The following is a 27,184-nucleotide window of genomic DNA, read 5'->3' on the forward strand; positions in this document are numbered from 1 at the left end:
ATAGCTTCACCTTGTGCAAAGTGCGCATTGATGCACATTGATGCACATTGACACAATCTGTAGCAAGTGGATGTTGTAGGTCTTTGGAGGTGGTCTGTGGGCTGTTTTTGACCGTTCTCATCATCCTTCACCTTTGCCTCTCTAATATTTTACGTGGCCTGCCACTTCTGGCCTTAACAAGAACTGTGCCTGTGGTCTTCCATTTCCTCACTATGTTCCTCACAGTGGACACTGACAGCTTATATCTCTGCAATAACTTTTTGTAGCCTTCCCCTAAACCATAATGTTGAACAATCTTTGTTTTCAGGTCATTTGAGAGTTGTTTTGAGGCCTCCATGTTGCCACTCTTCAGAGGAGAGTCAAAGAGAACAACAACTTGCAATTGGCCACCTTGAATACCTTTTCTCATGTTTGGATGCACCTGTCTATGACGTTCAAGGCTTAATGAGCCACCAAACCAATTGTGTGTTCCAGTTAATCAGTACTAAGTAGTTACAGGTATTCAAATCAACAAAATGGGAAGGGTGCCCAAATTTATGCACCTGTCTAATTTCGTTTTGATGCATATTGCACATTTTCTGTTAATCCAATAAACCTCATTTCACTACTGAAATATTACTGTGTCCTTCAGTTATTTGATAGGTCAAAATGAAATTGCTGATAAATGAAAATCATGGAAATTGTTAGGGGTTCCTAAACTTTTGCATACGACTGTAACCACACACACACACACACACACACACACACACATATATATATATATATATATATATATATATATATATATATATATATGTGTGTGTGTGTGTGTAAATTATATATAATTATGTCTGTTATATACTATGTTCTGTATAGTATCTTTGATATAGTAAAATTTGTTATATTCTTCGTGAATGTCATTATATTCATTTAGTTATTTATAATTCTTTTGCTTGAAGATGATGTTTAGCATCACTAGATAGAAGGACCCTTATGATTTTATGACTCTACATAAGGCGTAGTGCATTATTACAGTACTTACAGTACTAGAGATAGTGACATTAAATCCAGAGATAAAGTTATTAAATGAGATAAGGAGTTGTATTATTTCTATGAGGCATTAAATATTAAATACTGCCCTCTGAGTGGGAAAATATTGATAAGTCAGGATGTGCCATCGTTAAAGCCCCAACCCAATACGACTGAGTTATGTAATGTCAATAAGATACTTCAACAAAATATTAGTTTAGGGGTGTTGGCACATGTGCAATTAAAACTAAAACTAAAAATATTTATGTTTTTTTTTTTTTTCCACTTCTTTTTTATATGTTCTAATTTAACATTAAGAGTCAGATCTGACAGAATTTATCTTGATTTGTTATTGACATCACAAAATTCTGCCATTTTAACAGAGATGTGTAGACTTTTCCAATGGATATACTATTGTCTGTGCACATTTCCTTGTTCCTAGTGAACCCTTGGAAATTCTTTCCATAATTCAGTTCGTAGTTTGTCAGGCAATACGCACTCATAGTCGAAAATCATCAAGGAGTTGTGTTTACTGTAGCAGTCCATCTTGGCACTAGGCACATCCTGTGTGTGTGTGTGTGTGTGTGTGTGTGTCTGTGTGTGGTGCAGGCACAGCAGTCGTGTGCCAGGGAGTTAGATAGAGAAGCTGGATATCCTCAGGGACAGGATGAAGACCTGTTTTCTTCATTCACTTTCTGTACGATCTCCTGCTTTGTGCTACCCCCAAACACAGCCGCTGCCCTCATTGGCGCCTCAGTCTATTGTGTACATGCACACACACACACACACACACACACACACACACACACACACACACACACAACCTTTTGTGTGTCAAGTGTCACACTGGGAGATATGGGGTTACATGTGTGTGTGTGTGTGTGTGTGTGTGTGTGTTGAGCACTGAGGTGTGGGTGTACTCTATGGCATAGTGAGGTTACTCAGTTCTGTCTGGCAGAGAGCAGCTCTCCCTGTCAGTGTTTCGTGAAGAAAAGCTCTATTAATAGATTGCTGCTTGTCCTACTTGGCAACAGGAAAGGAACTAAAGACAAGGAAAGGGTCTATAGAGACCAAAAAAGGGCCACTGAAATAGAGCATTAAAGTAGAGCATTAAAGTTTTTCCTAAAACCTGTTGAAAAAAAGTATTGTCCTTGTGCTTTCAATGCACTTTCCATACACAGAAATAACAATAACAACAACAATTTAATAATATTAATAATAATCATCATATTAATTATATTAACATCATAATTAATAATAATAATAGATTATTTTCCCTCTTTTGCTTTAAGCACTGAATGCCACAGTGTCTCATGCAGTCTCTTCATTTCCCTGTGCTATTAGTTGCTAAGCTGGGAAAAGAAAAAAGAGAGAGAAAATGGAACAAAGGAGCATACAGTCATGCAGCTCTCATGAATCCTCTCAGTCAGGTGAGGTCTTGGTGCTGAAAATTGGATTAGGCAAATTGCCCACTGATTGCATTGCACCTCTCGTCCATCTGCTACACATCAGCTCACCTTTTTATAACAAAGAAATTTTAGTTTGCCAGACATCGACAGCGAATAACGGTCAGTTTGTGAGTGAAGCCGTCTTGGTATGTAGTGAAGCGAACAAAATGCTCCAGGTAAATGTAACACTGAGGAAGCCAGAGTGATGACGTGAGGTTTGTGTTTACCAATCCTTCTGCATCACTACTTTAATGTTTACTTCATGGAGCACATGAAAGTCCTTATATGGAAGCTAAAGTCGTGTTAATTTGTTGCAGGAATTTGATTTTGCAACTGCACTACGTTAGGGAAACATCTGATAGAAACATAGCACGAAGAGTCTGTTAGAGTCGGCGCTTATTAAAAATGATTCTTTGTAGAATTAGAGGATTGACTTTTCTAGAATGTAGAATTAAAGTATGAGGATTCGATTTTATATGCTTTAAATGAAATGTTACTCAAAAAAATAGACTTGTTAAAGAACTACATAAATAAACAAATATACTAACTTATAAATTATGTCATTTTATTTTATTGATTCTAGTGTGCTTACAATTTCAAAAACCGGTTGAGGGACAAAAAAAAGAAGAGTAAGTGGAGATTCTGCGGTATGGATTATATTTACTAAGAATCAATATCTCCTAATTTTCTAATTTTCTAATAAACTAAGTTAAAAACATGTTACTGAAATGTCACAAGAGGTACATGTACAGTACTGAAGAGTTCACAAGTGTTATTTGAGTGTTCAAGACTTTAACAACTATATAGTAGGAGTGTGTGTGTGTGTGTGTGTGTGTGTGTGTGTGTGTGTGTGTGTGTGTGTGTGTGTGTAAGTTGACACAGCTGTGGCACCAGGATGTAAGATCGAAGCCTGCCGTTCTGTTTGCAATCCCTTCAGAGAGCATATTTCCTCTGCTATAAATAGATTCCCACCCCTATATGTCTGTGGATTCTTGTTTTCTCACTCAGTCTCTCTCTCTGCCTCTCTCTCTCTCTCTCTCTCTCTCTCTCTCTCTCTCTCAAATGTTCATGCTATATTTGTAGCTGAATGGACAGGAAGGAGTATGACTGCTTCCAGCCTTGTGGTTCTTGTTTATTGTTTGGTAGGGACTGAGATAATGTGAAATGACAGTACAGCTCTACTAAACATGACTGGCTGACACTGTGACCCAGAGGTCATCCCTGAACACACACACACACACACACACAAACACACACACACACACAAATGTATGCTCAACAAGGATCTGCGCCCTGAAACTTTGTAGCTGTGTAATTTTGTCAACAGATCTCTCTCCTCTGAGGTCCTCTGTGTGTGATAGTATGTATGTAGAACTGTCCATCTCACTCAGGCTTTGCTTTCAGTATTGAACCTTCTTTATTTTGTGCCGTTTGCCATTTGTCTCTCCGCTCTCAAGCGCATAATTGTTGTTGGAACACAAATGACGCTGGTAAAGATACACAAAGAGGCGTGGTCTCGATCCAGGGGTGGTACAACACTCTTGACACTGACATCATTTTACATTTTCATACTCCTCTATAATTGTATAAATTATTTGATGTGTAGTGCACAGAGCTTAGCAGACTCAATATTTTGGTTGGAATGAAATAATAAGTACTTGTACTTTTGTTTAAAAGTCTGTGGCCTGGTTTGTGAAGTAATGCTTATTCTGTTGCCTTGTATTTCCAGAGAAGTATTTGAATAACAAACCAAAGAATTTGATAAGCAAAGTGCTTTTGGTTAGTGTGGCAATGTCACATGAAACATGAGAAGGCACCTCACTTAAGCAGGGTCAACCACAACATATGACACATTCAATTAAAAAAAAAGAAAAGAAAAGTGTTCACATTTAGAAGCACTGACATGGTAAAAAAAAAAAAAAAATCAAAAACAAGGATATAGCGAGTTCTCATGAACTCAGTGATCCCACCTCCTCACAGTTCTGTTTTTTTTGCATTGCTTTGTCTTTGCCATTATGTGCCTGTGGATTCTGGGAATAGATGAATGTCCTCATTCTGTTTTACTTTCTCTCTGTAGACGAGTGTGAAGGAAGGTCTGCTCCTAAAACAGACCAGCTCTTTCCAGCGCTGGAAAAAAAGATACTTCAAACTCCGTGGCCGGACACTTTACTATGCCAAGGACGCCAAGGTGAGGCTGTTGGCTGCTTTTAAACTGTAGATCACATTAACACTTTTAAATTAGTTGGTGGTGTATGGCAAGGTAATGGTAACAAATCCAAAATCTCTGTTATTTGCATTGTTAACTGAAATGTATTGTGCTGGATTTTGTAAGCCAGGATGCAAACAGTAACAGTCAGTTTGGAGCTCATGCAGAATCAGTCGTTCACAAGTTGGCACATTTGTCAGGTCAGTGCCACTGTGAGAAAAAAGTTTCTAGGTAATAATTATTTTTTTGTCCGTTTATATTTTGTCAGTTTTTTTGTGTTAACGATGCACACGGAAAGCAAGATTGCAAGATTGTGTATGCTGCTGAAATATTCACTTAAATCAGCTCCTTTTATTACCTTTAAGAATTGAGTCTGTGCAGTACAGTACAGTGTTTTCATACTGATGTACTATTATTTCACCAGTGCTTTTAGTGTTTACTAGCAATAATATAGGAAATTACTTTCACCACCCAACGACGTCTAGACAGCCTCTAAATTTACAGAGTAGAATATTGTGATAGAAACTATGGCCTTGGCCTTGATAGTTTCTGGATTTTGGTTTAATAACCATTCCATGCCATACCATACTTTTCAGTGGAAAATTAGAAAGCACACTAGCCCCCATTCTTTTCCCACTGCTCAACCGTTTCTATGAAAGAATTTGATCCAGGGGAAGTAACCAGACAAAGAATTTATATACAGGTATATATACAATCACTGTTCTTAACGCCATGGTGTATATATGTGTTTGTAATTGCCCTGAGGCAGACGGGTGGCGTGCTGGCCCGCTGGCAGTACCGTGTCTCACGTAGCCGAGTGTGTTGGAGGGTTCTGTCCGTCTGCTGGTCTGGTGCTCGCCGCCCACCTCCCGCTCTGGGTGCCAGCGGATCGGAGGAAGGTTTGGTGGCGATTCGGGTTAGCAGCAGCTGCAGCAGGAGCCTCCTTTCTGGCACTGGATATTCGTCTCTCTCTCTCCCACTTATAACTGAGATTACTGACTGCTATTCGCTCCATTCATCTGGCTGGCCCGTACACTCTGGCATCATTTTAGGATGCCTGTTCTCCCCATTGTGCCTGAGCTGGGATGTGAGCTGCGCAATGGTTGAGAACATCATATCATTGCTGTCGTCATGTCCACATAAGCAGTAGAAGAGAAATGTTGTGGAGATTTGGGCCTTGTGTGTCACTGTTCGTTGTCTGAAAGGAGAGACTGTTTAAACTAATCTCGAAACTGCATCCGCATGTGTGACGCCCCAACACGAAGAGGCTGAAGACAGTCAGCCATTCAGTGTGTCCCCGCTGTCTCCACCATGTATGTCATTCATATGGAAATATCAGCGTCCTGCTTTGACCCACGGGTTAAGGAAGGCATTCAAACACCGTCTTGAATTCTGTATAGGAAAGAAAGGCTTTTCACAACCTCCAATTCTAAGGCTCTTATTTGCCATAAAAGAACATTCTCCCTAACATTAAACCTCTGTATGTGTATGCGAAAGAGAGGGGAGTCCTAACAGTGACCTCACAGGCACAAATGAAGTGGCTGAGCATCTGGGGGGCTCTGTTTGTGTTGGCATAACACCCTGCTCTCCAACAGACATTGCATACCTAGTCCAGTCAGTCAACACTGAGCCAGCATTCTCCCTACTAGATGCAAGCCAAGACTGCAGATCATATCATAAACAGGATGTCACACTGCTTACACTTCCCAAGTACACAGTCATCACTTAGTCAAATATCTGCCAATCAGCACTTGAATGCAGATTAGGCACTGTAAAATGATCTGGCCTTAATTGCAAGCCTTTGGGTTGATGTTTCAGGTGGTGCCTCGTTGCGTGATGGAAATTTCTGAGCTGCTTTGAAGCATAATGTAGTACAGCGAAGTACTGAAGGTTGTATGAATGCCCACATGTCCCATGCTTCTTCTATTCATTGCTTTCCTTACGCGCTTCAAGCCTCCACCACTGTTAGGACGACTACTGTGTATGAACTCACGCTCTAAAATCATGTATACCCATGTCCATGAAGAGGATAAGAATAAAGCATGTTGACAAGCTGCAGCTATCAGTGAAGCCAGGTTGATTCGGCTATTAAGCTAGTTTTTACTTTTTAAACTGGAATATAAGCAGTCAAGCTGTCGCAGTGCAGTAATGCAATGTGTTTACTATTTCTCTGTACTGTCTTCTACAGTCCCTTATCTTTGATGAGGTGGACCTCTCAGATGCCAGTGTTGCCGAATCAAGCACAAAGAATGTCAACAACAGTTTCACGGTAAGCAGCTGTTTCAGTAAATTACATATACATAGCAGAAGCATGAACTCTACATTGATGCTTGGCATTGATGCAGCTGGAACACAGCGGCTGAAGGTTATGTACACTTGACCAATCACACCCACATGTGCTTGTTGAACATCCCGGTATAGAATTAGTTTTCCTTGGTGTAATGTGTTCTGGGAAGGCTTTTCACTAGATGCTGGGAATTTTGTCCAATCAGCTACAAGAGCATAAGTGAGGTCAGGCAAAGAAGGCTGTGAGGTTGAAGGTCAGGGCTCTGGGAAGGCTACTCGAGTTCTTCCACACCAAACTTTCTAAACTGGGTTATGTGAAGAAAAGAATTTACTCTGTGCTCTATTGTTTATAGAGCACAGTGAAATTCTTTTCTTCACATATCCCAGCTTAGAAAGTTTGGTCATGACCCTTGGAGCAGAACGAGTTAAGGGTGAACCCCTGGCCAATCTTTTGGCAAAGAAGATCCACCAAAGATCCTGGAGAAGATTCACATGTGGGTGTGATGGTCACGTGTCCATAGTTGTGACCATAAATTGTATTACTATAGAGTGGCTGGTATCAGTAATGTCAGCTCATTTAGTCTTGAGATTGAGACAATGTTTTGTGTGCTTGGTTTATCACAGAATTTGTTAAGGGCTACTTCATCCAAGTAGACGTCTATAAAGACACGAATAAAACAGACCCTGTTGTTTTCATCTGCTATACAGAGGTCTTACAGAACAAAGCCTTCATTGTGTTTATTTATGTTGCTTGATGCGGGTTGCCAGGTGGAACTGAATTGTCAAATCCTCTTGCCTTCAGCTTGGTTGTTTAGCTAGCTAGCATTCCTGCTGACACTGTGTGAGATCCGGTCTGATATTTCTGCCTGATTGCTGACATTATAATGTAACTATGCTTGATACAGAACACCGCACACCGCCAACAGAGAACACTATGTTATCTAGCTATGTAACACATAGATTTTTAGATTTTTTCTGGATAAAGTTGCTCTGTACTATGGAAATTTAAAACACTGGGATTTGTTTTCAGGCAGCTTCTTCCCTCGTATTCATTAGTGCACTTTCGAGCATCAGGGTGTATGAATGCAAACAAGCTAGAGAAGTTCACCACGATCGAACATTTAGCAGAGCAGCAAGCATGGCCGCGTTCTTCTAAAAATTGCCGTGCTCCTCAGGCATAGCTATATAAAGACATAAAGAAAGACTAAGGAAGATCAGAGCAGAATTAGGAGTAATTCATAGCAGAAGTGCTCTTAGTGCTTTACTGAGGATGATTTGGATAACTTGGCTGATGGCATATTGTCTAACAGTGACTTTGGGTTAGTACGAGTATGTGTGCGTGTGTGTCTCGCATGCTCTCGGGTGGTTTGCGAGGTCTCATTCTTGAAACAAACCTCTGAAAACCTTTTAAAACATAAACCTCCTTCTGTGATTTCCTGTGTTGTCCTGATACGTTTTGTTGATGGTAACAATATTCATTAAGTCCAGCTCAAGCCATTACGGCTGCATCTGGATGCATGTTTTCCAGAAAGCTGTGAAAACTCTAATGGTGTCTCAGTGTAGGCTTTCCAACAGTTCCTCTTTAATAATTCTGACTCATTTCCCTCAGGACAAATAGCCATTTTGCTATTATAGCATGACGCTACAGGGGCTCTTAATTGCTCTTTCAGCTGAATGTTTTTTCCTTTTTTACTGCTCTCTTGATGAAAGGTGATCTTCTTGTGTGTACTCGTTAGGTTGTGCCTCTTTCAGGAGAATTTTACTGCAGGCCTGTCTTTATTGTAGCTAGGCTTTTTTCCTTGTTTCTAATAATAGCACAGCTCTGAGTGTGCTACGGAGGGAGGGACAGAGAGGGATCAAGCTAGCATGGAGAAGCTGGGGTCTATCTAAGGAACAAAAGGAAATCCTCAGAGTGTCGTCACAGCACGAACGTTTCCCTGAGTGGCGGGCTGAAGCGAGACTAAGCGATAGATACGAGGAGAAATCAGAGAGGACGAAGCAGGAAAGAGGTGAAGGAAGTGAAGGAATGATGGAAGGTGAATAACCTGAAATGAGTTCACGCTCTTCTTGGTTCTTAATGTCAGTGTTTGAATGTTCGTTTCAGCCTGGTGCAGGGCAAACTCTTTAAGCTTTGCCTCTTCAGATCATGCACCCGACTTGCTGCTAAAGAGGCTGTTGTCTCTTTAAGATACTCACTAAGGGTGGTCTGCAATATCGTCTTTTGATTTTTTTTTCCTTTCCCTCCATATGTGTTCAGTTTCTAGAGGACGCTAGAGCATATTTTCAGGGAGTCTAGGAGGGGTAGTAAGGAAAAGGCATGGGGACAATGGGCTTTGGCCGTCTGTACGTTATATGCATGCACACACACATGTGCAGGGGGACAGGAGCTCAGACATCCTCAGAGGATACTGCGCTGCAGTCGGGAGAAGGCTGCTGGTGAGTGCATTGCTCAGAGATTACATACACACACACACACAGACACACACACAGGTAATGAGGGATCAGCGCTGTGGGACAGTTACAGTGTAAATGTCGCATCTCGTTTTCAACAGACAAGTGTTAGTTATTTATGCCTTTAAAATGAAAGGAAGGTGCTCTGTCTGAGTGTGTGTGCGTTTTGTATTTCGTGTGTAAGTGTGTGTAAGTGCGCATGCTTTAAGAAGGGGGTTGCTCAGAAATGAAGATGAAGAACAGAGTGTTACACCTTCAAGCACATTCCAGCGAGCACTTTTTTGGCTCGGATTCTGACAAGACGCATGATTCTATTATTCAATTTAAGCTCGTGCGACGCTACTGAGAGCTTTTAGCTGATTGCGAGGAAATTGATCTGCTGCTTACACTTGCAGACTGCGTCCTCCAAATACTGACCAATAACATCTTTTTTTTGGGGGAGGAATGATGTACAGTTTGAAAGGTTTTTGCAATCTGTAACATGGATGAGGATGAAATGTACACAAGGTGAATAAGCATTTAGAGGGTAATAAGTTGGGCTCAGTCACGATTTGCCTCTAGGCTTTTAAACGTGCAGGAATAGTCTCACTGCGGGTTACTGAGGTGCTCCATTAGCACTGTACATCATGATACAATAGCTATTATTATGTTTTTTCCCTCTCTGAATGTTATTGTAGCAAACTTCATTATCTCGGCACATCCCTCCTGCTGCTTTCACTAATTTAGCAATTTAAGACATTTAGAAGGTTTGGTAAGTGAAGCCAAAAATCTCAGTTAACATGACTGGTGAAACTGACTGCTCAGAGGAACTACTGTAGCACTCTTAACAAAAACAAATGCAGGCACAAGGACATGTATTGAGATGACAAGAAGTTTTATTTTTATGTATGCTATTCTTACAGCCGAGATGATAATAATGTCAAATAACTGCTAGTGTAAATGATTCTGTCTGCAGATTGTGTAATGTGTTTTAATACTTTTTATTTTTTTTTTTACTTTTCAAGGTAGAACAATATTAGTTTCACAAAATAAGTTTACTTATCTGATAAGAAATAAAACAGCCCTGAACTTGAAATGTACAATGAATGAATGAATGATTTGTGTTATACAATATAATTTCAACAAAGCAGAAATCTCAATATTAAATGATGACCATGATAAACATTTTGCAGTGTTACCATTTATTAAGAATGGGAAATTGTTTGTTTAGAGCTGGTACACAATCCCTGTACTGTTTAACACATTTTTATTTTTATGTTAATTTCTGATTAAATCTCTTTATTTCTTTTGAATGATCAAATCATGTATCCAAGCAGCTGAAACAGACAAATCTTTCAGATTGAGATTATTACGTTTAAACTGAACAGGATTAGAAGTGACCGGTTAGTGTAATCATATTTAAAAGATTCTGTAACTGATATTATCAAAGCGGCACAGTTACACGCTGTGTGTTGTGCCTGTGGTCAGTCTTACCAACAAATCTTGGTTTTACTGCACATTGGTTTTAATAGCACCCCCTTGTGGAAAATCTGCAGAGTGAGTTGGTGCTGTACATCTGCAACTACTTTTGCTTTTGAAGGGATACTCAGTTTAATATCGACTGAATTCTGATTATTTTGTATCTATATAGCAAAAAAAACCTCTTTACAAAATCTGGGTCTAGGTCTAGATCCTTATTGTGGAAGATGGACAGCAGTGTTGAGTAAAAAAAAGCTTGACAGGAAGCAGCCTCAGAAAGATGGTCGTCTTCCTTCTTTTGAGTGACAGATAGTGGGATTCAGCTTATTAGATTAATCTTGCATATAATGGAAATACTAAATACATTCAAATCTATAGTATGTTTAGTATGTAACTACTAATGCACATTTATATTGTATTGCATTACATTGTTAAGCTGACCAGTCTGTCACTAGAGCACATTTGCTGTGGTCTGAATTCAAATGTGATCCAAACATTGGTGTTGACTTGATGCTATTAAACCCTGTGGAATCTGTGTTTATCTTACATCATCACAAATGTGTGAGAATGCAGCACACCGTAATACCACCAAAGTAACTTCTTTTTATTTTGGTGCTATTAAACTCAATAAGGCATTTTACCAGTTATTTGTCTCACAGTGTTCACCCTGACACTCAGGGTACACGTTTGTTGTGTTCAGCTAAAACACATGCTCAGGTTTCGTTCCCGTACAAGTGCCGAGCTGAGAATCAAAGCAGAGTTGCGTTCACATTCACAGGAAATGCAACACAGGTCCACTGCAACTGAACTCACACCACCTCCTACAGGTGCTTCAGCTCTCAGTTCATTTTACTCTGTATAAGACTTAAATTAACTGCCTGTGCGAAACCCCCTGAGTCTGACAGGTCATAAATTCAGAGTATTCAAGAAGCTGTTTTTCATTCATATAGAAGCACATTATACTCTACATTTCCATAGTTTTGCTGTAATTCATAACATATTGTCCAGTGACTGTGAATTTCAGCAATTGATATAATTTTTTTTGGATATTTATTATTTGTGATATGAGATGTTTTTTTTTTTTACAATCCAGAATGCAAACAAATAAATGTAATAAATATTAGAAAAGTGGAATAATATCATTAGAAAGAAAATAAAATCATGATCACAGTGATGTGAATGACAATTAATTGTCAGCCAAAATGGCTCAATTGTGACAGACTTGCATGTGTTGTTTAAAGTGGTATTGTTGTTGCCATTATGCTGCTATCGTGACAGCATTAGTCTTGGGCTAGAGCTTTTAAAAAGACTTTTAGAGGAAGTAGCATGGCTGTGGTCTGATGCTTTGGGATTTGTGGGTGCTTGTGTAATGGGGAGATGAATGGCTAATGTGACTGCTACATCAGGCCAGGGCTGGAAATTGCTCAAAATGTTTTAGCAAAAGAGTCTGTAGTGACTTTTTATTTGGAATGGAAGGACAATCCTTCAAATCCTTTGCAAAAAAATCCTAATAAGCATGTTAAAATATCCTGTGATCTTTAGGAAAGTTTTGTTCAACAGTGGCTGCAGAGTATACAGTAGTAGCTCTGGCTGCAAGCCGTGTTGTGGAGGATTGCAGTATCTATGGAGAGTGTATAAATAAACATTAAGCGTGTGGGCTTGTTCTAACCTCCTCCACACGCCTGGTGTTCAACTGCACCTTTACGTCTCCTTTCTCCTGCTGTTAACACCAAAGTATTATAGCCTCCTTGTCATTTACAAGGCTGTAAAAAGAAACCTATCCCATACACAGCAGACATGCTTCACACTTGCACCGGTTTGCATTTTACAAAGGAGGCTTTTCACATTCCAATGTCTTGCTAACAGCCTGTCAGGAGAGCCAGCTAAAGGCTTTCAATGGTTTGCTGGACATCCGCCAAAAGAACATTTGCTAAAAAATTTCCCACTTACCGACGTGCTGTTTCATAACAACGTTCCTGTGTTTCTGTTGCTCAGAATGACCAGACATGAAACGGGAGAGCGAGGTGTCAGTGTGCTAGATTAGTGAGGTCAGTAAGTCAGAACACTGTTTGAAATAATCCAACAAATGGCAAAATACATGCTCAGAGACAACAGAGAAATATTTTGTCCATCCTAGGATCTATAAACAGAACAAACAAATACTCAAATACAAGTTTTGGATACTCAATATTCAATTAGGAGAATTAAAGCAACTAAGTTTTTGACTAGAAGCCTTTTTACCAGTATGCACATGTTCCAGTCTGCTGACGTAATGGAAATCAACTTATCAGATATTTTCAATCAGTATAAACATATGATTTATTTTATTGCCACGAGTCTGATGATATAAAATTAGTCAGGACAGTGAGATGTTTTTACTTTTGTTTACATAATCTGACAGAATTTTACTAGCTTCAATTTTAGACATTTCTGAACAAGATCTTGGCGCATTTCATAGCAGACTTGAGTCCAAAAAAGAAGTCCAAAGAGGAGATAAATAAATGTGTTGGAAGAGGACATGAAGTTAATTGATGCGAGAATAGATGATGCTGAGGATAGAGTTGTGAGTCGCTATGGCGACCCCTAACGGGAAAAGCCGAAAGTAAAATAAGATTAAAGGTATTTATTCTGTTAAAATAATAAATAAATAAATAAAAATTAAGGTGGCACGGGGTAGTGCCGCAACCAGTGTGTATTTCCACATCGCATTCAGTGTTTCTGGAATATTCTTCAAAGCTACTGCAAATCCTGACCAGGCAACAAGTACAATAAGGACAATAAGTAATTATAACCGACTTTAATTAATAACTAAAGAGATACCTTCTCTTCTTGCCTAAAGTCTTAGCAACATTAGCAAGAGCACAGGAAAAAGAAGCCGCACAATAAGAGCCTCAGAGTTTGTGTCACCTGAGCAGCAGCTCAAAACAGGAAGCCATAACAGGCGGGTTTGTGCTGACTCTCATGAAGTCTTGCTGAAGTGGGACTCTGTCTTAGCCATTTTTTAAGACTTACTTTCTTTCTTTGAATTTCTCTGATTCTGACACATCTGGCTCTTCTTCTGTGTGTTGTTGCTTGTCTTCACCTTTGCTTCTGTGGAGTTCAGATTTCACTCTGCCTCCTTCACACTTGCTGTGGGATCCGGCTCATGAGCCACAGACAAATCTGTCATAGAGATGAGAACATTTCTGTGCAAGTTGGATTATTTATTTTTTTTTTATTATTTACATAATGCAGTAGTTCTTGGGAGAGTACTGAAAGTACGGTAACTACACCAACTCTTGCTTGGTGATGCTGATTTCAGCTTATGCAAGACTGCATAATGTGCTTTGGAAGGAAATGAACTTCTTATTGCTTCTTTTTGATGCATAGCTATCTATGATTTCAACTGTTTTCAAAATCCATAACATCCTCTATCTAAACATCTGGTAAAAATATGCTTAGCATATTACCTTTATTATTATTCCACTGCTATTTTATTGTGGTCAGGGTTCTAAGGATGATCTTTTTTTGTGTAAGTAACATGTTAATTGGAGACAAGGAGGTTTTGTTTCGAGGACTAGGTGTTCTAGGAGCTTCTTTTTTTTTATATTGATATAAGTGATGTGTGCAAATGTAAAGCCTCCTCCTCATCATCTTCCTCCTCCTCTTTTTTACACAGATCCTCTGTTAACATATTAAATCACACTCACAACAATTGCTCTGTCATGCTGTTTCTCCTGTAATAGTAAAGTTGTAATCTAGATTGATATAGTATCAATAGATAATATGCAGAGGGAATCTCTCTTGTGGATCTCTAGTGCAGCGAATACCTCTGTTATGAAACAGGGTTTTAGCATTTTCTGAGGCGCTCTGCCTGTCAGCCTGGATCTTGCTCATGCTGGGCTAGCGGACCAGGAGAGGAGAGGAAAGGAGAGCAGGGGAGGGGGAGGACAGAGAGGGAGGTAGGGGGTCATCTTGACTCTCATTTTTAAGAAGCGGAGTCTCAGCCTCATCTTTACTCTAAGCTGAGACAGGCAGCGAGCCAGATAGACAAGAGACATTTATCTCTCTGCATCTCTCTCTCCCCTCCTCTCTCTCTCTCTCTCTCTCTCTCTCTCTCTCTTTCTCTTTCTCTTTGCAGGTAATTACTCCGTTTCGAAGGCTCATTCTCTGTGCAGAGAACAGAAAAGAGATGGAGGACTGGATCAGTTCTTTGAAATCGGTTCAGTCTAGAGAGCATTACGAGGTAAGCATTCCTCATCTCCATTTTAGTGAGTATATCTTGTGGTTTTGTCATCTGTCCGGCTTGATCCTGATCTCATCGGAGTCTTGAACTTGGAGACACACAAAGCTTTCAGTCAGTGATCTAATATGTGACGCTAGGCATGTATGATGTGATATTTGTTTTGCATCGCTGAGGGCAGGGTTTTATATTTTCTAGCCGTGAATTTCAAGATAAATGAACCTGCCACTGAAACACTGTGCTCTCTCTCTCTCTCTCTCTCTCTCTCTCTCTCTCTCTCTCTCTCTCTCTCTCTCTCTCTCTCTCTCTCTCTCTCTCCCTCTCTCTCTCTCTCTCTCTCTCTCTCCCTCTCTCTCTGTGGAAGATCCCAAAGTCCTGGAGATTCTGCTGCCTGCTTCTCGATCCTGTTCTCTTGAACTTTCTATAAATTTTTTACACTTAACAAAAGTGTACGCTGATGTAAATTTCTGCATATTTGAATGTGAATGATTTGAATCTGCAAACTGTTGACAGATCACATGATGTCGTTAGTTTATATTGAAGTTTATATTGCTTTGAAATAATCGGGAGGGGAGGATTACATAAGCCCTAATTCTCTGCAATACCACACCCTGAGCCCATGTTCCTCTGTCAGCACCCACACATCTGCCAAGCGGGGCACAATCCATTCCTTCATTCTTTCCGATGAATAAAATCACATCAGAAATCAGTGTTGATCTTATATATTGACCCATATATTAAATATATATAGTATTTTGTCTCTTGTACAAGAGAGGAATGTGTGCTGGGCATGTGTGGTACTTTTCTATATATGGGATGTACTGTGTGTGTGAGTTGTTGTGTGTGCTTGCATGTGTGTGTGTGTGAATTCTGCTTGCTGCTAAAACAAATTAATAAATTAAAAAAGTAATTTATCTATGCTAAAGTGTATTTACGTTCTAGGACCTCCAAAAGAAGTCTTGTTGATCCTGGTTCTGCCGATCTTTTTTTTTAACTTCTCCTTTGATAGACGGCACAGTTTAATGTGGAACATTTCTCAGGGATGCACAACTGGTATGCCTGCTCCCATGCTCGCCCCACCTTCTGCAACGTCTGCCGCGACAGCCTCTCAGGGGTGACTTCTCATGGCCTCTCCTGTGAAGGTACGAGCCCACTTCCTCTGTCTACATTTTCTCTTTACCTGCTAAAGCTCTCTCAGCATGGTATATTCTAATCCGTCTTTAATTATGGATGCCATGTTTTGTTGATTCTTTCCATCTGCTTATTTAGTGCTAGGAAATGTGAGCTTTTTTATTTTTTTTTTTCAGTGCTTATCTCCAGTTGCATATTTACAAAAAAATCTGTGTGTGTTATTTATGTCTATATGATTTTGATACCTGATTAAGTGTCAGATAAGGTCCTGCTAGGTTAAAATATTCAACCTAAAAATATCCTCTTGAGGATCATGCATGCTAATGGACTGAAATCATGTGGAAAGATAGTGCTAATTAGGCTCGCAGACATGCAGATGGTGCTCATTAAACACCTCTGCACGTCACTGGATCCTGCAAAACCAGGAAGTAAAAATAACTTCACACAAACACTTTGTGCCTGTGAATCAGCTTGGTTTCATTTCTAGCAGGAGTCTTATTTTTTCCAGTCGTGCAAAGTTATTGCTGCAATGATCTGATGTTGTTTAAAAGATAGTTAAACATTAAACATTAATTCCATTTCTGAAGCAGGTGAATGTACGGACCGGTTATTACGAGGAATATACAAGGTTTCCATGGCTGCATTATGACCATGAATGCAACATTATGAACCATTTCCCATCAATAACTTAGTGTTTGTGGAAAGGAATAAAACACTTTTCATTAAATGTTTCAGCCCTTTATACACAGTATAAGAAAGTTTTTAAAGTGGCTTTCCTAAATAACCAGACTGGAAATGCTGTGAACTTCTTCATCTTTTTCATCTTTCCTGATGATAGATGAAGGTTGTTTTTCACTAACAGTGCCGAAGTGATAACTAAGAGACATTTTACAAAGATGTTGCATTTTTTCCAGAACAACCAGAGCTTTCAGTGTCTTTCGAGTATTTATTCTGTTGAAATGTGCAGATCATCTTATTTGGTGTATTTAATCTCTAGTCTAGAACTAAAACCAAGAGCTGTCTGAAGAATCCTGAAGTTCACGCTGTCTTCTGGTGACAATGATTTTTTTTCAATGCGTTTTTTGTTTAACCTGCAAGTAGCAAATGCTTGTTACTTAGCCAAAGGTGTTTATGTGTTTTTATACATAGTCTGCCATGGTTGTTCTGTAGCTTTATATAACTTTTGCTGTAGTATCACAACCTGCTGTAGTTCTGCTGAAGTATTGTTTATAAAATGTTCTAGAAATTCCTTTTTGATATAATACACGTATTGTATTCTGGGGATCTGCTATTTTCACAAGCCAGACTACCATTTGCTAAAGATTCTGGTAGTTTTTTTTTTCAATAAACCTGGTGTAGAACCACAGAAAGAGGCAATCTGAATAACTTGGCAGATGACTTACTGTACTGTACCCCAGACCTTTTCCCATAGTCCATCAGCAGTCACACAAGATTATTTCATTTGAGATTATTTCATTTACTCCATATTAATTCTGTGAACTTTTTAAAATCTTGTTTTGAAAAGCTTATTGTGTTGTTATTTTCCTAAACAAAGGCAGTGCTCGAAAGTGTATGTGTACAGTGTGTGTGGAAGTGTGTATACACAGAAGTGCAGGCATCCAATCAGAGTGCAACATTCATGGTCCTGAAGCTTATGGCCAGAAAAGAGTATGAAAGACATCTGATGCTCCATGACTCCTAGTCTGTATGTTTGAGGCTGAGACTACTGTAGTTATCGGTTGACAGCAAATACTCATCCAAAACTGTTATCCACTTAGTTACTGACTCAGTAAAACTGAAAGCAAAACAATTTTAAAGACTCAATAAGACAAGTTGTGCCTTGTGTTCATAGTCATGTTATGTGAGTCAATACATTTAATATAACATGTAATAACATTCGTACATCAAATCCAAGGACAGAAGTAATGTTTCAGCCCAGCATCAGCCCAGATACTACTACAGAGTACACGCACCACACCATGCTGCATCCTATAATATCATTTTATGACTTTTGATGTAAGAAAATACGTACAATTCAAATGAAGCATTTAAGAATTGCAAAATTTGTGTTCAATTTGATTACATTTTTTTCTGTAACACTTTGGTCATAAAGCATCTTTAAAGAATTATATAACTTATGAATTTGAATATTTATATGCATATCAATTCATTTATATACATATCAATTTATACCTAATGATAGTAAGGACAATCTGAGATGCATGAGGAAGAGACCTTGAGAGGAACCAGATTTAAAACTGATTCCATCCTCATCTGGTGACTCCTGAGAGTGAGATTATTAATCATTTCCCTTCTATATCTGTGTACAATATGGTTAAAATGTGCAATTGTGTATCGTTCTAGTTATAACATGAAATCTCTTTTGTTGAAGATATCAGCTGTGTACTGATGGAGACTTAAATGCAAAATTGCAAAAACTTGTGGCAGTCACAGTCTTGAGCCATCAAAACAATGCTGTTTGTATCAACTGCAGTCCATATCCATCTTTGGTTTCTAAGTAGTTCTGCCCACAGCAATCTCGTGTATCTTTAAGCTGTCCATGTGGAGCCGTCCTCGGAAACAGCGAGCGGTTTCCGAGTGATGAGAACTCCAACCAGAAGTAGGGCATCAGGATGAATCAGTCAGGTCCAGAAAGTCAGACAGGATTACTGGTATCTCAGGAGTAGTTGTATTGTGTCCTTGATTGTAGTGACCTAAAGAAGTAAGAGCAGTAAAGTAAAAGATCTATTCAAGCCAGCTCAGAAAGCAAACATCTAGAGTAGCTGAAGAGCCTGTGAGTTTGGAGCGATCATTGCTGCTTATATTTCTCTTCGATTTCCTGCACCACCAAATCAATAAGGATTGATGTGCGACATGGGCCCTAACATAAGAGGCATACTCAATATTTCTCACTGTCTAATTTGACAGAGACATCCTGTCCATTAGCTGCACGTCATATACAGTCTCATGATCACTCAACGTTACCGAGTGTTCCGCAAATGGTTTGCTAACAGCTCTGAGAATGACATTAGCCTTATTGATTAGAACCTTGTTTTGAGAGCAATGGAGAATGTTTGGGTAGAGGCTCAGCTCAGATTGCAGCTGAAGTGTAGAACTATAGGGAGATGAGGCATTTCCTTATCGCTAATGTGGCTTTGGTAAGAGAGGGCTTTCCGAGACTTCACATCAGAGACTTTCCTCATTTATTATTGAGAGAGAGTGAAGCAGAGAGTGAAAACTCTGGAGCATGTTCCAAATGCTGTGCCCCATTTTCTGCAAATGCTTCTACACGATTCTCTCGTTTTGAAGCACACGCTAAGGAAACTGCCAGAAACACTGTGTGTTGGTGCAGTGGGTGGGGAGGGAAACGTCACCCCAGCATCGTGATTAACACTGTCACTACAAATCTGAGTAATTGAGCAGGTAATTGGAGACCCAGCGGCATATGGCAGAATAGAGGAGCGATCTGATTAGGTACAAAACTAGGAAGATTTCACTAAACTTACAGCACAGACTCTTAAGTGTTTGCATGTCGCATTGTGTGTAGGCGTATGGTTTCTATATACTTTGTGCTTTGAGAACCAGGCTTTAAAACAGAAACCAGCAGCAAGAGCTTTGTGCAGTGTGCTGGTTAGTAATCAGGACTGATATCTACATTGATTACGAGGTGTTTTGGAAAAAAAGGCTTACTGTACACTTTTAGTGCATTGGCTAAAGCAGGCAAACTGTTGTTAAAAGATTGCAGCCAATCAGTCAGCCACTTATTTCTCTGTGTGGACCGAGCCAGATGAACAGTTTTAATCTGATTAAACCTGCAATGCAATTTAGTAAAGGAAATCAGAGAGTTGCCAGCCATTAGCTTATTGCTTCTCACCCACACAAGTGGCGTGGGTAGAGGAACAGAGCGTGCAAATGTGTGTGTGTGTGTGTGTACATGTATGGAAGCCGATCTGTCGACTCAGTTTACTCTTAACGGGCCCTATTCAGAGTTGGCAACTTGAGGTCAAAATATAAAGTTCAAAGTTCAAGATTAAGTTGGCAATTTATGTTTAAAAGCCAGTATTTAAACACAAATCTTCATAAAGGCCTTATTTACATTTTCCATTCAAATTAATAAAATCACTAATATACATATACTGATTGTGTGCTTCATTTTGCTGCAACTTTTAAAATCGCATTGCAACCTGTGGAGTTTTTTTTTTGGTGTAATTGCAAGCACAGGATTTTTCTTTAAAACTCCTACCAGTGACAACGCATATGTGAAATTATATATAAAAATAAAACCCAAATAATGCAAGCTTCTACAAATATTGATGAGTAATGCTTTCTTTTGCGTTAAGTTCTGCGATTGTTTTTTTCTGCAAGATTGATAACCAGGCGTAAACCTGCAGTTTTAATCATCATGTACAAATCAACACACAAACTGCATTTCTTCTATCCAGGCAATGTGCGAGGGAGAACTGTCTGGAAAAGTGTGAAATCTACAAAAAAAATACAGGCTGAGAATTGTGACAGATTACATATTCCTTTCTTTTTAAAACATAATCACAGCCAGGTTTCAATCTGATTTGATCTACATCCCAGAACCAGGTGCTTTTATTTATGGCAAAATGTATAATAACAGAAGAGTATGTTAGGGTACTGATAAAGGAATGATATTCAGGGAAGTCACACAAATCTGCCGATCCTGGTGAAAGGACATGCCTCAGGAACAACACATCAGTTTCCTCACATCAAAAACATTTAACACATTAAATATACAGTCACAGGAAAGAAGGAATACAGTTTAATTTCCATTCTCTTGATGAACAGTACTCTCTTTTCAAAACCAATTAATAAAAAAATGCCATTAAATACATATGAGTGCTCTTTACACAATATCATTTTTTACATGAATGTTAATTTAATATGAGGATCCTTTATTATTACCACATTACCTCATGAGAATCTTGGCAGCTTTGTGGTTGCCCAATTCCACCACTTTACATCAGCTTTTCAACGCCATTTTGTGCCTCACACTGTGCATTTATTAAGAGAATTCAGGCACAACTTCTAGCATAGTAAATTAAATGTTTATTTCAGGCGCATTGTGAGAGCTTTTTCAAGTTCGTCAGGTTTTGCACTATGCTTCCTGACACGGTTTAGCCCATTGTAAGACCTGATTCTGTTATTGGTTAATCACATTCATAGTTTATGTCTTTGGAATGATTTTTTTAAGAATTCACAGTGAAACAGAGGTTTACTGCTAAAGAACTCATAATTAATTTTCTTCCTTCTTTTCAGTGTGCAAATTTAAAGCCCACAAAAGGTGTGCTGTCAGGGCCACTAACAACTGTAAATGGACCACACTGGCATCTATTGGGAGAGACATCATTGAGGATGAGGATGGGGTGAGTGATATCTGAAGTCTTGAAATCATGCATTTTTTTAGCGTGAAGGACATCAGAAGACCAGAAAGGAATGGAAGGAAAGGAAGCATGATGGAAAGCCACCAGGAGAGAGAGACAACAGTATTGGAAAAAAAAGTTTGAGAAAAGGAAAACGAATCCATTAAATATAATGCAGTATGCATCTGTTTATGTTCTGTAGATTGCAATGCCACATCAGTGGCTTGAGGGCAACCTTCCAGTCAGTGCCAAGTGTGCTGTGTGTGACAAAACGTGTGGTAGCGTGCTGCGCTTGCAAGACTGGCGCTGTCTATGGTGCAAAGCGATGGTAAGGTCTTAATATTCTTCAAATCAACACAGAGCAGCAGATTTATAGTTTCCACTTAAGGCAGAGGTTTTCACTCTCCTTCACAAAGGGCTGGTGTGGCTGCAGGCTTTCAGCAAGATTTCCTGATTTGACTTGTTTAATCAGTTCACTTTAGTCTCCAATCAAAGATAAAGTGTGTGTCCAATTTGGCTGTAATGAAAGCCTGCAGCCACACCGGCCCTTTGCGGATAAGATTGAAGACAACTGGTTTAAAGCATTAAAGTTGGTGGGACACAGAATTGTTCTTTAATAATTGATTGAACTTTGTGAGCACTTTCTCAGAATGTGTTTCTGCTTTAACAGGTACACACAGCCTGCATGGATCTCTATCCCCGCAAGTGTCCTCTTGGCCAGTGCAAAGTGTCCATCATCCCTCCTACTGCCCTTAACAGTATTGACTCTGATGGTAGGCATCTGAATGATTACTCTGTTTCATTCGTAGAGATTTTTTCTACACTCACTTCTACAATTTCTAGATTTTAAGGTCCAGCTCTCATACGCAGGTTTGCTGGTTTGTTTTTTAAGGTATACTGAAAGCCAATGAGAATCTATAAATTAAATTGATGTAGCAGATGAAAACAAAAAGGTCATGTCAGTCTTCTTCACAGTAACCTGAGGTCTGACTGAAGGTATAAGGCGGTGCGTCGATGGGTTTTGATTGAGTATACTTGCGCATTTGTGTGTGTGTGTTTTTTGGAGTAGATGGAGCTCATTTGGTTTGCTAATCCCTCTCACAGCAGAAAGAATAATACCTCTTGCCTTGGCCTTCTGACCTGTTGTGATTAGATCAGGGATGTGGAGGATGTGTTCTCTCAGTCATCTGAGATACATTAGCACAGTGTGTTGTGATATCCCTTTACAATGTTTCCATTCTCTCCCCGAGTGCGTGGTCTTGTGCCCGTGCCACATGGAAAGTCACTTGTCTTGCGAGCAGCCTGTCTTCTGTGTATGTAAACATAATCGTCTGTGATAGGCCATGAGCTTGGAAAATTCAAGATGAAAGCAAACAGTAGATGTTCCTCTCTCTCTCTCTCTCTCTCTCTCTCTCTCTCTCTCTCTCTCGCTCTCTCTCTCCCCTGGATGCATTACTAACCTGATGCAGAGGCTTCATCGCTGCACTGTTTACTCAACCAGCCATCTTAGTGCATTTGCCACTACAGGTGTGTTTCCAGGAAATTGCCTGCCCCATTATTGATAGTAAAATATAATACTATTTAGGAAAGTAGTCGTGCAGAGATCTATTAATAGAGCTGCACGGTGGGAGGTTACCTTTGGCATTTTCCGTGCCAGCGTGTGTGCCCTGATTTTTGAGGACATCCTCTATTGATCAGGCCTAAATGCCCATGAGGAAAAGAGCTTTGTTCCATTGCAGGAATGTGTAGCAGAGCAAAATGTTAGTTTGCAGCCAAAGGAAATAGACAATAGATTTGCTTTTCCTAAAGAAAATAAACTGTACTTGATGGAAACAAGAAAAGTAAACACAAAGACTGAAAGAACACAAAGGAGAAAGAAGAAGAGGGATAGAGAGAGTGTGAAATAATGGAGACATCGAAAGAGTAAGAGAAAAGATGAAAGAAGGAAAAAATAGGAAAAGGTGACAGTAGGAGAATCTAGATCTAGATTAAAGGAGGAAACACACTTCACAATGAGGACTCCGTAGTAGGGGATTGTAACAGGAGTAATGAGTGTGCCTGAGCCACATTTTTAGTAGCTAAATGATTTTTATCTGTACACATAGTGCGTGGCATCCTTCTGAAGTCCTGCACATAGGGTTCTTCACATCGGAGTGGATTGAGGAGACAGAAGAGAGACAGACTGAAAGGAAAGGTGGCCTTCAGGGCTGAGGAGAGCAGGAGAAGGAATTCTAAATAAAGTGGTGTTTTCTTTGTTTTTTCCTTATCAGTAGTTGGAAATTTTATTTGGGACAGGCAGCATGGTTTAGTGGTTAGCATATTGGCCTTACACTACCTGTGCTTCAGAGGTTTCCTCAGGTACTCCAGTTTCCACCCAGCCCGAAGATGCATATTGTCAATAGTGTGTGAATGAGTGATTGTCCCCTGCAATGTATTGGCACTCCGTCCAGGGTGTCCCCCTCCCTCTGTCCCAAGTCCTCCAGAGATAGACTACAGATTGCCTGGGATCCTGTGTAGGATAAGCAATACAAAAAATGGATAGATTGATGGATGGATGGATGGATGGATGGATGGATGGATGGAAGGGGTTTTAATTTGACTTACTGTACAGTTCTGAGGAGTGTGTGTATGTGTGCATATGTGCGCTGTGATGGATAAAGAAACAGCTCTTCCTCTGACTGCAGCCCCTCACATGCAAAGGAATTCCTCCTCAGAGCTAAATGGGTAGTGGGAAGTAGAGTGGCATCATAATTGCCCACCGACTGCTTTCGGCACATGTACAATCTTCGTGACTCAGTCTTTTGCTGAAAGTAGAAAGAGCCGAGAAAAGGCAAGAAAAAGAGACAGTAAGAGACAGAAGGAAGAAAGGAAAGATGAATAAGGGGATGATGGAAGGGAAGAGAGCATATCTGTAGTGTAGATGCACATGCTCATGTACACAGAGATGTGGCTGATGTGTTTCACAGTGCTGAATGCACATGCTGTTAGCACGTGACCTGCTCCACTCTGAAACAGTCTGATGCTGTGGGGAAGCTCACTTAGCACTGCTGTCTTAAACACACACACACACACGCTCGCACACACACACACACACACACACACACACACACACACACACACACACACACACACACACACACACTCTATTTCTCTCATTCACACACATGTACACGAACGCACACACACATTCTCTCTCTCACTCACACACACATGCACATGCATGCACACACACACGCACACAAACACACACTCTCTCTCACTCACACACACACATGTACCCGCGCACAAACACACACACACACACGCTCCCTCTCTCTCTCTCTCTCTCTCGCTCGCTCGCTTGCTCGCTCTCTCACACACACAGACACACACATGGGAATCCTGTAGTCCAATGTTCCTATAAACATCCATTTAAAGATCAATACACCACAAAGTGATACTAATAGATAGAGAAATTGAGAGCCTCATGATTGTTTCTGTTTACTATCACTTGAGGAAGAGAATTGCTCATCGTTGATTGGTTTATTTCTTTACTTCTGTGTGCTATACAGTCTGTGGCATGCTCAGATTTGACACTTTGCATGTATTGACTCAGGCTTGGCTTTTTTTTAAATGATTCAGTGGTGTAACTAAGCGAGTGTGTGCAAGTTGTGAATGCTAGAGTTGGAAAAAAACATGTGGTTTACTTTACTTAAGGGTAGTGTTCACTGAGCTACATGACACCTACATAAATCCTTAATGACAACTGACATAAACAAACATACTGTACAGTGCTGGAAATGCTTATTCTGCTTGGACATAAAGAGATCTCCTTCAATATTACTGATATCAACATAAGACCCGAGTCAAACACTTACTTGACTGACTGACATTAGAATTAACTTTCTAGCTCAGTTGGAAAGTTAAATAAAGGTCACTTTCACAAAAGAAGCTCTGCATTGTCTCCTAACATTAACATGAATATCTGATTTATTACAGCAGGCTTTTGGTTGACCCTTGAGTAAAATGTGTTTCTTATTTCTGCTTACAAGTTTTATGAATATTTATGGCCACGTTAAGACTCTAAGGACAAACCTATTTATATTTTTTCCTTACCATAAATCAGAATGTGCTTGTTTTTGATCTTTGACACGTTACAGGATCCCCGATATGTTGCAGAAGTACCCTGAGCACCGAGTCAGCTATCATAATATTTTAAAATGAAATATGAGATTCAATCTGGAAAATATCCTAAACCATAAAATGCTTATTGGAATAAACATTTTGAAATATATGAGTATTCAAGTTGTCATGAATACCATATACAGTAACACTATCTACATTACCAAACATTAATATAGACAAATAAATCAATATTATGATGAGCTATGTGTGTAAATAAACCCTGAGAGCAAACACAAGAACAATGTTCCCCATTCCTAGTTGTAGTGCTGTTTTTAGTGCACAAAACCTTTTGTACTGTATTGTAATGTAAAAAAACCCCACAACAACACAACAGAGTGTATCATTTAAATGCAGAGAAACCTACAACATACCATGTATTATATCATGTATAGAATTATAAGGATTATATAAATCACATTGTTCTTATTTCCCCATCTGGTGCTGTATCCCTCAGACCTCATAACTTTGCACTGTAACACTCAGTGAAAGGAACTCATACTCTTAATGCAAATCAATGTGACTCAGACTTTTCTTGATTTAAATAGGTTGTTAGTCATTGGCCTTGCATAACTCTCACATAACATTTAGCGAGGTATAAAAGCATACATAAAGATTTTTCCGCAGTGATTCATACTTGTACTGAGTTTATTGTTTTCTGTTTCTGGACAGGCTTTTGGAAAGCCACCTGTCCCCCATCATGTGCCAGCCCACTTCTTGTCTTTGTTAATTCCAAAAGTGGAGACAACCAAGGAGTGAAATTTCTGCGCCGCTTCAAACAGCTACTCAACCCTGCTCAGGTCTTTGACCTAATCAATGGTGGACCTCATTTAGGGTAAGTCACGCTGAAACCTGGGAATATACACAGCAAGATATGTCATTTTATCAGTTGTTCTTATATGATTATATAAACCATAGAGTTGTGAACATCAGTGTTATGATGTTTTTCAGCCTACGCTTATTTCAGAAATTTGATAACTTCCGAATCCTTGTATGTGGCGGAGACGGAAGTGTCGGCTGGGTCCTGTCCGAAATTGATAAACTCAGTCTTCACAAACAGGTATGTGTCTGTACTTAGATAGAGTAATCGATGAGTGAAAAGGGTTGTGTGAACAAGACGACTGAAGATGTTTACTTTTTTTGTTGCCAGTGCCAGCTGGGTGTGTTGCCTCTAGGCACGGGAAACGATCTGGCCCGTGTGCTCGGCTGGGGGCCGTCGTGTGACGATGACACACAGCTCCCTCAGATACTGGAGAAACTGGAGCGAGCCAGTACCAAGATGCTGGATAGGTAAAAACACCTCACTTTATTAGAAACAGCAAACCTAGAAGACCTCCCAAAATGCCTTAGTTATATTCTGTGATCTGTGATAAACATACACAGTTAAATTTACTTGATAACTCTATAGACTATATGGCAGAAAATT

At 39.6% G+C, this 27,184-nt stretch overlaps 1 protein-coding gene across 5 annotated transcripts in view; it reads left to right on the plus strand.

Annotated features, from left to right (window-relative positions):
- The window catches only part of dgkh (diacylglycerol kinase, eta), a 54,368-nt gene that overhangs the window by 10,419 nt on the left and 16,765 nt on the right, over positions 1–27,184 (plus strand). For 2 of the 5 annotated variants that reach the window (XM_060876417.1, XM_060876418.1), the window contains exons 3-12: positions 4,534–4,644; positions 6,851–6,931; positions 14,978–15,082; positions 16,089–16,221; positions 21,494–21,600; positions 21,800–21,925; positions 22,268–22,370; positions 26,431–26,593; positions 26,710–26,818; positions 26,909–27,048. In XM_060876417.1, coding sequence (XP_060732400.1) covers positions 4,534–4,644; positions 6,851–6,931; positions 14,978–15,082; positions 16,089–16,221; positions 21,494–21,600; positions 21,800–21,925; positions 22,268–22,370; positions 26,431–26,593; positions 26,710–26,818; positions 26,909–27,048 — 1,178 coding nt within the window. Of the gene's footprint in view, positions 1–4,533; positions 4,645–5,431; positions 5,579–6,850; positions 6,932–8,868; positions 8,985–9,258; positions 9,385–14,977; positions 15,083–16,088; positions 16,222–21,493; positions 21,601–21,799; positions 21,926–22,267; positions 22,371–26,430; positions 26,594–26,709; positions 26,819–26,908; positions 27,049–27,184 lie in introns of those variants that run through there. The other 3 variants (XM_060876421.1, XM_060876420.1, XM_060876419.1) reach the window with 3 other exon arrangements.

This window comes from Tachysurus vachellii, chromosome 8 (assembly GCF_030014155.1).
Source record: "Tachysurus vachellii isolate PV-2020 chromosome 8, HZAU_Pvac_v1, whole genome shotgun sequence".
Classification (NCBI taxonomy): domain Eukaryota; kingdom Metazoa; phylum Chordata; class Actinopteri; order Siluriformes; family Bagridae; genus Tachysurus; species Tachysurus vachellii.